We start from the raw sequence: 17,282 nt of genomic DNA, 5'->3' as shown, positions 1-17,282 counted from the left end.
TGAAATAGCCTGGTACGTATAGCAGCTATCGCAATAGCATTAGCCATCCGCAAAGTCTCACGAGCCTCAGCTCGCAATCTCCCATGAGCCTCAGCAAAGTGTAAACAATCGCGTTTCTCAAACGATCTCCTATAAAATGATCAGAACTGACTAAAGTTCGATCTAACGCATTGGTACTACTTACCCATGTTTCCCTTCCATATCGATCCGTAGATTTACTCGAAACATTAACAGAGCAGCCTATTTTGACATGAAATAGCCTGGTACGTATAGCAGCTATCGCAATAGCATTAGCCATCCACAAAGTCCCACGAGCCTCAGCTCGCAATCTCCCATGAGCCTCAGCAAAGTGTAAACAATCGCGTTTCTCAAACGATCTCCTATAAAATGATCGGAACTGACTAAAGTTCGATCTAACGCATTGGTACTACTTACCTATGTTTCCCTTCCATATCGATACGTAGATTTACTCGAAACATTAACAGAGCAGCCTATTTTGACATGAAATAGCCTGGTACGTATAGCAGCTATCGCAATAGCATTAGCCATCCGCAAAGTCTCACGAGCCTCAGCTCGTAATCTCCCATGAGCCTCAGCAAAGTGTAAACAATCGCGTTTCTCAAACGATCTCCTATAAAATGATCGGAACTGACTAAAGTTCGATCTAACGCATTGGTACTACTTACCTATGTTTCCCTTCCATATCGATCCGTAGATTTACTCGAAACATTAACAGAGCAGCCTATTTTTAAATGAAATAGCCTCGTGGGTACAACAGCTATTCGGTGACGCCCCCTGACTACAGTTGCCGTAATGTTGGGAAGCAATGCGACCTTGTAATTTACTAGTCGTACTAAAACGTACTGAAACATTTTGGCAGAGCACTGTGTACAACCAGTATGGATCAACAAATTCATCAATTGATCCATATATAAGGCGCACTGGCCTATAAGGCGCACTGTTGGCTTTTGAGAAAATTTTAGGTTTTTAGGTGCGCCTTTTAGGGCGGAAAATACGGTAATATTTGTCTGACCAATTTGAATGAATTAAACATTCTTGCCTTATCTTTTAGTGCAGCGAGGTCTCTCTCTAGACCCTCATGTTTACGCAGAAGAGCCTGTACACTGGCCAGATCACGTCCAAAGTCATCAGAGGCCATAAGTTGCTCCTTCTCCTTAATCCAGCTGATGGTCTCATCCACATCCCTATTCAAATTCAGTAAGCAGGTTCATAATAAAAAGTTAAAGAGAGTCAGAGCCCTCCATAACCACCAAACACATAGGAATTCATATTGAAAATGACAGTTTCAAACATGACTCTAAATCATCGTTGTTTACCTGTTAAAACGCTGAACCTCAGCAGCTCCAAACAGCTTCCCTTGTCTTTGCTGGGCCAGGCCCTTCAGTCGCTGCCAGGCAGCATTGACCTCATCCTGCTTGGAAATGATTAGCTCTACTTCAGGATGGTCTTCTTGTCTCAGCTTGGTTGCCAACTGGTTCACTTCATTCACTCGTTCCTCATGAGCTGCCAAGTCTGTCTGAAATTCCTCAAACTTTTTCTGCAGAAGCTCCACATGTTCAAGGTCCTGGCCTAGCTCCTCAGATGTCGCTATAGCTTCCTGTGAAGCAAAGAAATGGAACTATATATTGTATTCTGGTACTTTCACAAAAAAAAGCTGCAAGCTGGGCCCTTGCACCCCTGGCTGTTGGGATATCAATATTTTCGCCAAGTCCGATGAATATGCAAGGTTTGTTGAGTTTTTGTGCATGTTCAGTCCCTGAAAAATGCGGTTCATTGTTCAAACTAGAGATGCACCGATCCGATATCTGGATCGGATATCGGCCCCGATATCAACAAAATTGATAGATCGGGTATCGGAAAATGCAGCCGATCTGTGAGCCGATCCTTTCCTTAATCTATTGGGACGCGGGCTACGTCATACGTCAGCAGCACGTGTGCCGCGGGACGCGGGCTACGTCATACGTCAGCAGCACGTGTGCCGCATGCCACGAGACTTTTCTAAACAAACGCAAACATGGAGCGAACGAAAGAGTCAGCTGTGTGGAGGTACTTTAAACTGAACACGCCAACTAGCTCGACGGCAGTTTGTAATGTCTGCAAAGCTAATGTTGCCAGGGGTGGTGGTAGTACTGCCAGTTATAGTACTAGTACTAAGTAGAGCTTGTTTTCAGGGAGCACTTCTCATTGCTGCTTAAATGAGCATTTAGAGCAGGGGTGGCCAACCAGTCAGAGACTAAGAGCCACATTTTTTTACTGTGTACCGCAAAGAGCCACAACCCCCCCGAAGCGAACACGCAGCGTTTGACGTCCCATTACCAACCCCCCCCCGAAGCGAAGCGAACGCGCAGCGTTTGACGTCCCATTAACACAACTTAAGCAGGATTGGTCACCCAGCAGAGCACTAAAAAGCAAGGTGCGCATCACCCGACTCAAACTAACTACTGACCCTTGTCTGCTGTTCTGAAGTAGAACGACAACAAGTTCTTCTAAGAAGGAAAACAATTCGTTGTGTAAACATATTTCACCAGCAAAAAAGAAAATTAAAGCCACAACCACATACTCCGCCACGATTAAAAGAGACATCTCATGAAATGGTACGTACCTTATCACTGATCCAGCCCAGGGTGTCTTCACACTCACGGATGTATTGGACTAGTTTTTGGGCCTGCAGCAGATGCATTCCCTTCTCCTTGGTTCTCAGCAGCAGAAGATCCCATAGGCGTCGGAGTTCCTCAAGTCGAGTCTAGTTGAGTGTTTAAAGAGGATTACGAAAATATTCAATGATGAATAACAAAATGCACAAAATAGGACATGCATAATTAGTTAATTTAACTCTTTACCGACAATTTCACCAAATGTGAGCAAAAGATAAAAGATCCACAGCATTCAAAAGAAATTCTGTATTCACACCAATTGAACACCTACCAGTAGATAGTCAGCCATTTTAATACTTGAAAATAGTGGTCTCTGTTGTGTCCGGTAAGGCGTGTAGGACTGAGTAAGATTCACGTATTAAAAGAACACAAGAACGCAAACCCACCCAGCACAATAACCACCACTATCCCAGCCCAATAAGTCGACTCACCCAAACCATTTTGATCACAGTGTATATGCACAGTACCTAAGAGCTATTACATCATCAGGTCTTACTCTAATGGTCTCAGCGGCAAAATGGCCTTCGTTGATCATCAGGTTTCCAGTCTCATTCAATTTGATTATGGCTCCAGCATTGGCTTGAACTTCAGCCTCAAAGGCTTGATGTTTCTGCAGCTTACCCTAAGGAAAGGTTTGAAAAACAAAAAACTGTATTCATACAACCAAGTATTCCACTGTGTTCCCACCAGCCAGTACGTATTTATTTAAAAAAAAAAAAATCACTATCCTTCAATCGACAAGCTTGCCATTGGATTTGTGTTTGGGATGTCACATGTTAAATATTCAATGAGTTTATTAAATGCTGAAAAATAAACATCAAATCCAAAACTCTACATTCAGACCAAATTTGGTCAATTCTGGTACTGATTTATAAATGGAGGTTTAGGTTCTGAACACATTCAAGAAATTCTAATGGAATATAAGTTAAAGTTAAAGTCCCAATGATCGTCACACACACATCTGGGTGTGGTGAAATTTGTCCTCTGCATTTAACCCATCCCCGTGTGATTTTGATCCATCCCCTGGGGGAGAGGGGAGCAGTGAGCAGCAGCGGTGCCGCGCTCGGGAACCCTTTGGTGATCTAACCCCCCAATTCCAACCCTTAATGCTGAGTGCCAAGCAGGGAGGCAATGGGTCCCATTTTTATAGTCTTTGGTATGACTCGGCCGGGGTTTGAACCCACAACCTTCCAGTCTCAGGGCGGACACTCTACCACTAGGCCACTGAGCTGGTGTGTGTGTGTGTGTGTGTGTGTGTGTGTGTGCATTTAGCTGTTAGGCTACATGCAATTTGAAAACGCCAACAGACAAGAAGTCAGCGCCAAGTGTGAGTGCTTTTAAATCTAGTTAAGAACTATGCTTTTTTTTCCCCCCATCCCTGTGATTGAGGTCTTATGAAGCAGTTTTAAAATCAATTTGGCAAAATTTTTAAGCAATTTACTTTTTGTTCCTATACTTTGTTTGGAAATGTCTTTAGTTTTGTTTGTCAATAATTTGAAATATTTGACTTTAATATTGTGTATGAAATGTGCTATTTAAATGAAGCTGCCTGGCCTTGCCTAACACTAGTGCGGTAAGGCTGTAATAAAAACAATACACACCTGCAGGTTAGAGGGGTCCTTGTAGTTCTCATCAGAGGCAATTTGCAACTTCTCCTGGATCCACTTTTCCAGCTCATCTGCATCACGGCGGAAGAACTGAAAGCGGTAAGAGTCTTCCAGCTTCTGACGCCGCATAATGGACAGGTCTTTGAAGCGCCTGTAGCGATCCAGCACTTGCTGCCGGCGCTCTTGGATGTCTTCAGCAGTCTCCAGAACTTTAACACCAGTTGTTTCCATTTTGTCTCGAAGAGGACAGCAAAAATTAGTACATGCATGTTTCATGTTTTACACTGTACAGACCACACAACAGTGATTCCAAAACAGGGTGCCCTAAGTGTCGTAAAATTGTAAATTCTGTTATTTTATGTTTATATTATGTAGATGGAAAAAACATGCTGCAAAATAAAGCAATATTTCAATGGAAGAAAAAAGTATTCTCTGTACGCACAAAAAGGTGGCGCAAAAACCGAGGTACGGACCACACGGTGGGTTGTCTGTGCCGTTACGCCCCTAATAGGCATGCAGCCAATTGAGACTCAAACTATAAAAGGATTGTTAGGTTAAGACGCGAAAACGAATTTATTATGTGCGTGCATAAGCGGGTTGATCACTTGGATCACTCATGCAACAAGGTGTGACCAAATCCTGTGCTGGTGCAACCAACTGGAAATGTTGGTAGCATCAGTGCTACCATGCAAAAATTAGTGTAGGGTCATGCTCCAAGTTTTAGTTTATATATCCATTGTTTCTAACTGTATCTAGAGCATAGGGTTTGTTCACTTGCTTTTTTGTGTTTTTAGCAGCTATTTACTTGCTGACCACACTGGCCCCAGAGTCCGCAGACATCCATTATCTGCCTTGCCTTTGTCAGAGAATTTGCAAAGTCATCAAATTTACTTCAGATGTTAAAGCTTGGCTCTCGCTGGAATTTGATGACTTTGCTTTCTATGGTCAAGTCAAAATTTGGTGATAGACATGCCTTGGTACAGGGCAAGATAGCTTAGATAGATAGCTTAGATCTGGGGTTACAAACTCTGGTTCCTCAAGGGCATCAATCCAGCCTGTTTTCGGTGCAGACCTACTACAACACACCTGATTCAAATGATCAGCTCATCAGCTAGCTCTATTAAGCCTGATAATATTCTGATTTGAATCATGTGTGTTGCAGAGGGGGATGCATCTAAAAAAAGCTGCATTGTCATCCTTGAGGACCAGACTTGGTGACCCCTTGCTTGGCTGGATGGATGGATGGATGGATGGATGGATGGATGGATGGATGGATGGATGGATGGGGTGGAAGGATGGATGGGATGGATAGGGTGGATGAATAGATGGATGGATTGATAGATAGATAGATTAGACTAACTTGACCTTAAAACGTGACAAAATGAAAGCAACTAAATTAGGAATTGTACATTCTGATGAGGGCAGCTCGGTGGTGCACTGGGTAGCACGTCCGCCTCACAGTTAGGAGGGTGCAGGTTCGATTCCACCTCCGGCCCTCCCTGTGTGGAGTTTGCATGTTCTCCCCGGGCCCGCGTGGGTTTTCTCCGGGCACTCCGGTTTCCTCCCACATCCCAAAAACATGCTTGGTAGGCCGATTGAGCACTCCAAATTGTCTCTAGGTGTGAATGCGAGTGCAAATGGTTGTTTGTCTCTGTGTGCCCTGCGATTGGCTGGCAACCGGTTCAGGGTGGCCCCTGCCTACTGCTCGTTGACGGCTGGGATAGGCTCCAGCACACCCGCGACCCCGGTGGGGACTAAGCGGTTGAGAAAAGGGATGGATGGATGGACATTCTGATGAAGCACTGACCACCTCTAGTGGTCATTCTCTTGAATTGCCCTTTTGGGACCTTTTGGTTAAGGTACGAGGAAAAAAACGGTCAACGGCGCCATTTTATACTTATTTTCTAGCACATTTCCGTTTGGGTACTCAGTACACAATTCGGAAGCCTTATGCGGGGAAAATTTATCAATCATTAACAGCGGCGAACATCAATGCAGGATTTCAGCCATTTGTAGCACTGCACCTCTGCTGGGCGGTTCCCCATACGAAATGGCCGACAAGCTCATGCTCAGTAGTTCCAACGAACCCACAAGTTCTTCACGATAACTTGACGTCAAACGTTAAATTATTTGATGAAATTGCTCCAAATTGTAAAGTGCAAACGCTGCATTATAATATCGTGTCATACAGACAGGTTAAAACGTCATGAACGTCTAAGGCAGACATATTGCAGTAAAACGGCTAATCTTATCTTATTACAGACAGATGCAAAAACAATATTGTGAGTTTGACGTATATGACCTTAGATGTTTATATACCAGGTCGAATGGTGTCACGTTATTCTTTAAACAGTGGAGAGGTACTTTAAACCCGGTTGCTTAAATTACCAGGCCATTTGACAAAACGACCATGTGATGTCACTGATTTACACCGAGTAAATATTTTAGTAATATTGAACCACTTGAAATCGGTTGCCTGAGTTAGCTGCCAAGCTAGCGCTCGAGGGATATAAAGATTAAGAATGACATATTTCGTGTACGCAGTTAACCTGCATCCAATAAAATAAATACTAAACCTAAAATTCACCGAGCATATTTCCTACCTGTTTCTGTTGTTTAAAGAGCGTACAAAGAAGTAGCGGTATAGTCGTCCGGTACAGAAGGTCGTCGAAGAATGATCAGCTGCTGTTTGCGTCGTCTTTTTCCCCTCAAGTGTGACGTCAGTTCTGCAGCACCGACAAGCAACGGAAGCTGTGCGAGATGACTTTCACAAAGAGAAACGATTATTATATCGTACATTGATGTAGAGTATATCATTTCTGTCCTACATATTTTATCGAAGATAAATAAACCAATATCTAAGGCTGACTATTAACTGTGAGACGCGTCAAATATTTCTGACGCTCTTCAGAGTAAAAAAAACCCAGCCCTTGTTTTTTTAAGTTCAAGTTTTTATTGTGTTTTTTTTTAGTGCTAGTCATGGTGGATCTGTATGCCTAAAGGGGGTTGATTATTCGCTCTGTTGTCGTTCGCTGTAGAGTGAGGGGAGTGGTTGAACAAGATAGTTATCCTCCTTGATCTAAAAAAAAAAAAAAAGAGAACACCCCAAATTCTTACTTACTTACTTAATATACGGTATACATTCGGGTTCATACATATTAGGATATTCACACAAATTTCAGCATCACCGCTTTGTGAAGCTCCACAATGGATTAGAAATGAAACAATTGAAATGTGTTTTAATTGCAGACCCTGATCTTTTTTAGGGTATTTACATCCAGATGGGGGTGGAAGGTGTAGGAATTAGAACACATTTTATATGTTCCTCCATTTTTTCAAGGAACCAAAGGTAATTGGGAAAACAATCAAAAGTTTGTTGCAGGAGTGAAATACACATTTTTTTAATCTATGGCAGCCAACAAGTGAATAAAGAATACAGACGATATTATGTACAAAGACAACATTATGCAACACAGTCCTCCCCCACCTGTGATCTTGGTGTGTTCACCTCAGATAGGTATGTTTGTTCCTCGATGATAGCATTAGAATTGGCTTTGCTGTCCAGCAGGCTGTCATCTGAACTGGGAGCAGGTGGATGGAGTTGAAGGTCCAGCTATGACGTCTTCCATTTGTGCCGACTCAGTGTGTGGCATTTCTGTTGCACACTTCGTTTTCAGGCTTTTGATGCACTAAAGCACAGGTATCAAACTCAAGGCCCGGGGGCCAGATACGGCCCGCCACATCATTTTAGTGGCCCGCGAAGACAAATTGTGCATCAAATTCATGTCATTACTAGAATTGTAAATTGTCTTCACTTTTAACAATATCTTTTTTTTAAATATTTGACCAGGGTTTACTCGTCTGATTTGAAAACGAGTTATTTGTCAGTTTGTTTTGTAGCTCTTACTGTATATAATATGAGGTGCTCATACATTTATTTGGGTTGACAGTCATAATGCCCCTCTGAAAGAAGCTATGACTACAATGCGGCCTGCGAAAAAAATGAGTTTGACATCCCTGCATCCCAACATCTTGAACCAAGGGTCCAGCACTGTTGATATTGTCATTACGCTTAATGGTGGAAACTGACTCCTGAAAATTACTGAGCTATTTTGCGTGCGTGTATTGATTGGTCTTGTGGCAAATCAAAAAAGTTAAATATGGACTACCTTCACAACAAATGTCCTTTTAAAGCTGTATCACAATACTTTATATTTAAACAATTTTCCACTTTCCACATGTGAGTATAGCCATATATGTATATGATTATATATTATATTTGACACAATGGCGATCTAATTTATTATTTTGGTAGCTATTTTTTCTAACTGCCTGGTTCACTAAAACACCTCTCCTGTGCGCGAACATTCGTCAGTACACTCAAGAAGCATTTAATTCTGCTTACAAAGTAGGGCATCTCAAAATTACATCGGAAAAAAATAATTTTCACAACAACGACTCGTACTTGAGCCCACAGCAGAAGGTACGTGGAAAGATTTTATAATTTATTTGATGCATCACAATCACAACAGCTTTATGTTTACTCAAATTTCAGGGTCATCTGGTCTGAGAAACTGGGTGGGTTTAAGCTGCAGGGGCAGGGACAGGGGTACCACCTCACTTTGGTGACATCAACAAGTCAGGACCCAACTGAATGAAGGAATGAAGAGAAATGCTCCAAATGAGTAAATGAAGGAACCAGGGCTGAGGACTCGGACTCGGGGACTCGGTCATTTTTGCCGGACTCGGTGCTGATTTTGGCCGAGTCCGCCGAGTCCGACAATAAAAAAAATACGTTCAATTTTATTTTCATCATGCTGCTGAGAATGCGCGTAGGAATACTGTCCACAGCCCTGCTTACGATCAAGTTTGAAAAAGAACTTGACAGCATTGAGCGCCGCCGGCTGTGACTACGGGGGCCCATTAGGTCCAGAAAAGCTGACAAGACGCTTGCCAAAATGGCAAGGAAAAAATGCACAGCTAAACGAATATATGACGATGAACACAGGACGTTTTTAACAGAGTTAAAGTTGTTTTTTGTTGAACGCTATGGCAAGCCATTCTGCCTGATATGTCGGACGTCATTGGCGCATTTAAAAGCTTCAAATGGTCAGCGCCACTTCAGCTCACTTCATGCCAATATCGATAAGGACTTTGCAAAAGGGACTGAATTTCGCAAGCACAAGTTTGGAGACTTTGAAAAGTCAGGCAGAAAATTGGTACAGTTTTTCAAAAAAATTACGAAGCACTCAGAGACTGTCACACTTGCATTGTTTTAACTGGCTTGGAACATTGCACGGGCTAAAAAGCCATACAATGAAGTGGAGTTCGTTAAAATATGCCTCAGTGACGTTATTGAATTTTATTTTCATCATGCTGCTGAGAATGCGCGTAGGAATACTGTCCACAGCCCTGCTTGCTTGTTATGAAGACAAATTTAGTTGTTGCGTGCGCGCCCGCCTGCCTGCGTGCCTGCGTGCGTGCACGTACAAGACCCACAATGCCCCGCGCGCAGCCAAGATGGAAGAACCCGGGAGTAGCGAGAGAACAATGTTTTGCCTCTAGATTTGGGGGGGAAACGGAGCGTAAGTTACGATCAATGCGGCCACGTTGAGTTGCACTTAGGCTAATGTTTACATTATGTACCAATGTCAAGGACGATTATGTCACCCAGCTTATATCATTGATGTGTTTCGATAGTTGTGGGGTCATCACTAATTATTTGTGTTTAGATAAATGTCTGCGCTATAATGGTGTAATTAATGATTAAAACTTGAAAGTATCTGTTTATTGTATTCGTTTATATGTTTAATAAAGACAAAGCCATCACAAAACTGTTGTAATTATTTAGATTTTGATCAAAATTAGCCTTGAATAAAAACTTTTTTTTTTTATTTCGATAACTTTATTTCGAACATCCAAAACAAAAAAGAAAAACAAAAAACAAAACAACACTCTAAAGTGCCACATAAGTCCATACAACAAACAAACAAAAAATAAACCAACAAATAGAAATAAATAAATTAATGAATTAATAATAATAATACATAAGTAAATAAAAAAAATAAAGAATGCTCGAAAAGGAGTAGGAGGAAGCATAGCTTTTTAGATTCCTACCCCTTTCTCACTTCATCCATTAAACCAACGATTCAACATACTATACTGTAATTCTACAATATAAAACAAGTAGACAAACTTTCACACTTATTGTTCTGTTTCATTTTTACTTGTGTGTAGCCCTTTGGCACTCTTAGCCTTTGTACCCGCTAAACAACATATTTTTGTACATTTTTTTAAACTGGTGGATATTTGGACTTTGCTTGAGTTCCTCACTTAGATTGTTCCATAGTTTGACCCCGGTTATAGTTATACAGAAACTTTTTAAGGTTGTCCTTATGTTTAAGATTTTGAAGTTGTGATTCCCTCTTAACTTATAACCTCCCTCCCGATGCCTAAATAAGTTTTGGATATTATCTGGTAGTTGTTTGGCTTTTGCCCTATACATGATGATTGCTGTTTGATAAGATACTATGTCAGTGAATTTCAATAGTTTGGATTGTATGAAAAGTGGATTTGTGTGTTCCAAGTAGTTGACTTTATGAATAGTCCTTATTGCTCTTTTCTGCTGAATGATAAGTGGCTGTAGTGAAGTTTTATAAGTATTCCCCCAAACCTCAGCACAGTAATGCAAATAGGGCAAGACTAGAGAACAATAAAGTGTACGAAGTGAATGATAATCCAGTAATTCTTTTGCTTTGTATATGACTGCCATGCTTCTTGAAATTTTAGACTTTACGTTTTTGATGTGTGGCTTCCAACTAAGCCTGTCATCTATTATAACCCCAAGAAATTTGTTTTCCTGCACCCTTTCAATTTCATTTCCATCTATTTCTATTCGTATCTTTATATTCGCTTTGCCAAATACCATAAACTTGGTCTTACTTACATTTAATGATAATTTGTTCCAGTCGAACCACATTTTTATTTTTTTCATTTCCTCATTCAGCATTGATTCCACTTGTTGGATGTCATCACCTGAACAAAAGATATTTGTGTCATCTGCAAAATTGACGAGTTTTAGTTCTTTAGAGACTTTGCACATGTCATTTATATACAAAATAAATAATTTAGGGCCTAAAACTGACCCTTGTGGAACACCACAAGCTATTTCCAGATATCCAGAACAGTGATTACCCAACTTTACATACTGTTGCCGTTCTCGCAGATAATCCTTTATCCAGTCTAATACTAATCCCCTTATCCCATATTTTTCCAATTTATTGAATAGTATATTATGATTAATTGTGTCAAAAGCTTTTTTGAGGTCAATGAAAACTCCTACTGCATGTTGTTTGTTGTCTATTGCATCTGTGATTTCCTCGATTGATTCCATTAATGCCTGTGCTGTTGATCTGTTTACTCTAAAACCATATTGGTTCTCTGCAAATAGTTTATGTTTTTCCAAAAATCCATCCATTCTACTGTTAAAAAGCTTTTCCAATATTTTTGAGAGTTGTGGCAATATTGCGATAGGTCTGTAGTTTGTAAAGTTGTGTTTGCTCCCAGTTTTATAAAGAGGAATGACCTTAGCAATTTTCATCTTCTTTGGGAATGTACCAGTTAAAAATGACAAGTTACAGATGTACACAAGTGGCTTTGAAATCCCCTCAATGATTTGCTTAACTAACATCATATCAATCCCATTGCAGTCGGTAGATGTTTTATTTTTGCATTGTTTTACAATGTTAATGATTTCATTTTCATCAACTGCCTTCAAAAACATTGAGTGAGGATTCCTTTCTATTAATTTATCTCTGTTGCCTACATCTGGCGCTGGAATCGGTATGTTTTTTGCTATTTGAGGCCCAACATTTACAAAGAACTGATTAAAACTGTTTGCCACTTCTTCCATATTATAATTTTCAGTATCATTTATAACAAAATATTTAGGTAATTTATGTTGTTCGGTACCTTCTCTAATAATGTGGTTTAGGAGAGTCCATATCCCCTTAATATTATTTTTGTTATCCTCTAATTTATTCTTATAATATTCTTTCTTACTTAATCTTATAATATTAGTTAATTTATTCTTATATCTCTTATATTTATCTTCAGCGCCTTCTGTTCTCTGTTTTATGAAGTTCCTATAGAGTAAATTCTTCTTTTTACAGGCATTTCTTAAGACTTTCGTCAACCATGGACTGTCCTTATATTTAGTTTTTTTATTATATTCCTTGATTGGACAATGCTTATTATATAATGAAGTGAATATAGTCATCAATTTATGGTATGCATTATTTACATCTTTTTCTTTATATATTGCATCCCAGTTCTGTTCCATTAATTCATGTTTTAGAGTAGCAATGGTCTCATCTGTCCTAATTCTTCTTTGTTGTTTATACACCCCAATTTCAGATTTGAAATTATTGTCATATACTGTAAACACTGGAAGGTGGTCAGTAATATCAGTAATTAATAGCCCGCTTGTTGTCCTGTTTTCTATTATATTGGTGAATATGTTATCTATCAGAGTAGCACTCTGTGATGTTACTCTCGTGGGTCTAGTGATTGTAGGAAAGAGACTCAGGCTATGCATTAAATTAAAAAAATCATCAATATTTTGTTGCTTATTTGGATTAAATAGATCAATGTTATAATCCTCGCAAATAAAAATATTTTTGTTGCCTTTTTGTATAATCACACTTTCTATCCATTCTGTGAATGTCTCAATGCTAGAACCAGGAGCTCTATAGACACAGCTTATAATAATGTCTTTTTTCTTTTCAACACAAATCTGTATCGTGAGACATTCAAGAAGATTGTCCACCACCTGTGTCATAGCCTCTACAATCTTGAATTTCATATTCAAATCAACATAGATTGCAACACCACCCCCAGCTTTGCTCTGTCTGTTGTTGCATATGAATTCATAGCCTTCCATCTCAAAGTGCATTCCCTTCTCAGTCGTAATCCAGGTCTCAGAAATAGTTATTATATTAAATGATTGTTTGAATGTGTTTAAGTAATCCCGAATGCTACTAAAATTTTTATATAGACTCCGGCTATTGAAATGGATAATAGATAGCTTATCTTTTGTTAAGATGTCCGTATTGTACTGATCATTGCTGTAATAATAACATGTGTTGTTTGTGGTGGAGAAGAAATTATTGTCTGGGTCGATGTCCTGATCTATGTCCAGAGTGCTGCTTTCACTGTAATCAAACGTTAGTTGGAGTTGTTCATGTTCTTGTATCCACTGTGTTACCTGTCCATTGTTGCTTGATGTAGGTCCCTGAGCATTATGTTTGTGTTTTGTGTTGTTACCTCCATTCAGTTCCAAGTCCACTCCAGTTGAGGATACTTATTCGAGCTTTTCCAGTTCCTCAATACTCCTCACCATCAGTATCTTGGCCTCTTCTGGTGATCCATTAAGCTTGATGTATATCTTGCAATTTCTGGTCCATGTACTCTGTATTTTTTTTCATTCTTCTCAAGTGACGTGCTTTCTTTGCAATATCCGCATTGGTCTTTGTCAAATGTTCATTTATGTAGATGTCTGTACCTTTGAGCAACTTACCCTGCTTTAGAAGTGCAACTTTGTGCTTCCTGTTGACAAATTTCAGAATGACTGCAGGCTTGTCGTTACTGTTTCGTCTGGGCAGTGGATGACATGCTTCGACCTGGTTGGAGTCCATAGTTATTCCTTTAGTTTGCAGAAACTCAGCTACCTGTTGCTCGGCTGAGCTTGCATGTTGCTCACAGCCATCGTTACTTGCCGTCACTGCCCTTGCATAAGGTATCGGTTTGATTGCTATTCCCGTGATGACAATGTCATTTATTCTTGTGTATTGCTCGATGTCCGCTACCCGACTTTCAAGGTAGGCAAGCCGCTTGTCCTTCTCAGCATTGAGCATACGGAGCGTCTTTACCTCTTCCACCAGTGCCAAGATGTTTTTCTGCTGCATTCCGAAAGGAAGTCAAGTGACCTTTTTATGTCCTCGACCTCCTCCGTGGACATGGTTAGGTTTTTTTTCGGCCCCATATTGCTCACGTTGGTCGCAGCTTTCTTTGACAGCTCAATCAGCTGTTCTCCGGTAAATCAGCTGTTAGCAGTCTGCTAACAAACTTGCGGGTTCACGATCTGCTTAGATCGGTTACGTTTTCTTGATTTGCGTTATTTTCCAGTCCTTCATGTGCATAAAGACTAAGCAGTCACATGAATTAACAGAAAAAATGGACAGCCGGACTCGAACTCGTGGTCAAGAGGCCGGACTCGGACTCGGTGCAAAAATCCGACCGAGTCCACAGCCCTGGAAAACACTACTTTGGGGTGTGTTTTTGGTGAGAAATTAGCATTTTAAAAAGCTAAAAAAAAAAAAAAGATTTTAGCATGATATGGCATCCACAAAAAGTTGTTTTATTAGATATATTTTTAAAATTAATTGGCCAATCAATTACAGCCATGTTCCTTAAAAAATAATAATTGAAATAGAGGGTCACAAGTACAGAATTTATAGGCAAAAGGTTCTGTTAATACAGAAAGATAATTACTGAACAGAAATTTCAGAAATGTTTTTTGTTTACTTTCTCAGCACTTGAGTATGTTTTTGTGATATTTTGATGACCTAGTTTAGCCTAGTTGTTAACGGTTATAAACTTAACATATAAATATAAATATCAATTAAAGCTCCAGTGTTCATCAAGGGAATGCAATATTAAACCCCTCACCCCACTGCAGCTGCATGCTAATCGATCTTTGCCTGTGATTATTTCTGTTCATTGGTTGAGCAATAGTCAGAATTATTTTTTAATCAGATATTTTGTTAATGCACTTGTCTATCATATCTAAATGTATATGATAGATGAAGAGTGACGATGATGTTATAATGACCAGATTTTGCATTGTTCAACCAACAAGTAATATTTAATTTAAAAAAGAAAAACAACTACAGACATGACAAATTGCACAGTACTGTGCGAATGAAAACCAAATAATAAAATGATAGCATCAAAGACAGTCAACCCTAAGTTTGAAATTTACTGTGTTGAACAGATTAGTAAACAGTTCAGCTTTTTGACTTAACCCTTATTGTAAAAATAATTGCAACCATGACCTCATTTGTCCACTACTAACAGAGAAGAAAAAGAAAACATGACTTTCCAGAGAGAGACTGGCATTGGAAATTGTTAGGATAATTTAAATCCACAGTGAAAAACTAAACAAAAATAATCATTGGATTTCTCTCTCTTTTTGTTGTTGTTGCATTATCCGCCCATGAATCAAAAAATCTTATCAGTACAACGTCATCACTCTGGTGGAACATTTTTGAAAGATACTGAAAGAACAAAACCGAATTATCGTTAACCTCCAAAATGTGGTGGTCCCTCTCCCCAAGCAAACCCTCCTGGGCGATCCTCAGGCAATGGATTGTAATTGGCATCATCGTCAGGTGTGTCAAACAGCATCTTTCTAGTAGTGTGGGGTTAGGTTAGGAGATAAAGATATACATATAAAGCATTATTCTGGACTCAAAGTTTATTTTATTAATCACATCCATCTGCCGCTTATCCGGGGTCAGGTCGCAGGGGCAGCAGCTTTAGGAGGGATGCCCAGACTTCCCTCTGCCCAGCCACTTCGTCCAGCTCACCCCGGGGATCCAAAGGCGTTCCCAGGCCAGCCAAGAGACATAGTCTCTCCAGCGTGTCCTGGGTCGTCTCCAGGGTCTCCTGCCAGTGGGACATGCCCGGAACACCCCCCGGGGAGGCATCCAGGAAGCATCCTGATGAGATGCCTGAGCCACCTCATCTGGCTCCTCTCAACGTGGAGGAGCAGCGGCTTGACTCCGAGTCCCTCCCGGATGACCGAGCTTCTCACCCTATCTCTAAAGGAGAGCCCGGACACCCTGCAGAGGAAACTCATTTCAGCCCCTTGTATCCAGGATCTTGTCCTTTTGGTCACGACCCATAGATCGTGACCATAGCTGAGGGTAGGAGCGTAAATCGACCATTTAAATTCGATTAAAATTAAAATCGATTGAAATTAACCACAATGGACCGGTACAGAGTCCGCATCACAGCAGACACTGCACCGATCCACTTGTTGATCTCATGCTCCATCCTGCCCTCGCTCGTGGACAAGACGCCAAGATACTTGAACTCCTTCACTTGGGGCAGGATCTCATCCCCGATCCGCAGAGGGCATTCCACCCTTTTCCGACTGAGGACCATGGTCTCAGATTTGGAGGTGTTGCCTTTCAGCCCGACCGCTTCACACTCGGCTGCAAACCATTCCAGTGAGAGCTGGAGATCATGGCTTGAAGAAGCCAACAGCACCACATTGTCTGCAAAAAGCAGAGATGCAATACCGAGGTCACCAAACCGGACATCTTCAATGCCTCGGCTGCGCCTAGAAATTCTGTCCGTAAAAGTTATGAACAGAATCGGTGAAAAAGGGCAGCCTTGGCGGAGTCCAACCCTCACTGGGAACATATCCGACACACTGCCGGAAATGCGGACCAAACTCTGGCATCGATGGTACAAGGACCGTACCGCCCTTATCAGTTGGTTTGGCACCCTGTACTCCCGAAGCACCCCCCACAGAACTCCCCGAGGGACACGGTCAAACGCCTTCTCCAGGTCCACAAAACACATGTGGACTGATTGAGCGAACTCCCGTGCACCCCCGAGGACCCTGCCGAGGGTGTAGAGCTGGTCCACGGCCAGGACGAAAACCACACTGCTCCTCCTGAATCCGAGATTTGACCTCCCGATGAACCATCCTCTCCAGCACCCCTGAATAGACCTTACTAGGGAGGCTGAGGAGTGTGATTCCTCTGTAGTTGGAACACACCCTCCGGTCCCTCTTCTTAAAAAGGGGGACGACCACCCCAGTCTTCCGATCCAGAGGCACTGTCCCTGATGTCCACGCAATGTTGTAGAGGTGTGTCCGCTTGGCTGCCTTCGGAGTCCGACAGGCCAAGACGGCCTGATAGGACTCCTT

At 41.1% G+C, this 17,282-nt stretch overlaps 2 protein-coding genes across 11 annotated transcripts in view; both read right to left on the bottom strand.

The window, feature by feature from the left end:
- Nucleotides 1–7,030, bottom strand: part of sptan1 (spectrin alpha, non-erythrocytic 1) — a 106,172-nt gene extending 99,142 nt beyond the window's left edge. For all 9 annotated transcript variants that reach the window (XM_037265766.1, XM_037265768.1, XM_037265770.1 and 6 more), the window contains exons 1-6: nucleotides 6,886–7,030; nucleotides 4,277–4,518; nucleotides 3,172–3,297; nucleotides 2,624–2,764; nucleotides 1,338–1,618; nucleotides 1,061–1,205 (exon numbers count right to left, since the gene is read on the bottom strand). In XM_037265766.1, coding sequence (XP_037121661.1) covers nucleotides 1,061–1,205; nucleotides 1,338–1,618; nucleotides 2,624–2,764; nucleotides 3,172–3,297; nucleotides 4,277–4,513 — 930 coding nt within the window. In that variant the 5' untranslated portion in view covers nucleotides 4,514–4,518; nucleotides 6,886–7,030. The remainder of the gene's footprint in view (nucleotides 1–1,060; nucleotides 1,206–1,337; nucleotides 1,619–2,623; nucleotides 2,765–3,171; nucleotides 3,298–4,276; nucleotides 4,519–6,885) is intronic.
- Nucleotides 7,031–14,685: 7,655 nt separating this feature from the next.
- derl2 (derlin 2) overlaps nucleotides 14,686–17,282 on the bottom strand; it is a 57,518-nt gene continuing 54,921 nt past the window's right edge. Inside the window, exon 8 of one of the 2 annotated variants that reach the window (XM_037265905.1) lies at nucleotides 14,686–15,752. In XM_037265905.1, coding sequence (XP_037121800.1) covers nucleotides 15,644–15,752 — 109 coding nt within the window. In that variant the 3' untranslated portion in view covers nucleotides 14,686–15,643. The remainder of the gene's footprint in view (nucleotides 15,753–17,282) is intronic. The other variant, XM_037265906.1, reaches the window with a different exon arrangement.

The sequence above is a fragment of the Syngnathus acus genome, chromosome 12 (genome assembly GCF_901709675.1).
Source record: "Syngnathus acus chromosome 12, fSynAcu1.2, whole genome shotgun sequence".
NCBI lineage: Eukaryota > Metazoa > Chordata > Actinopteri > Syngnathiformes > Syngnathidae > Syngnathus > Syngnathus acus.
The sequence above is the reverse complement of the archived record's forward strand: the minus strand, read 5'-3'. Positions and strand labels throughout refer to the sequence as shown.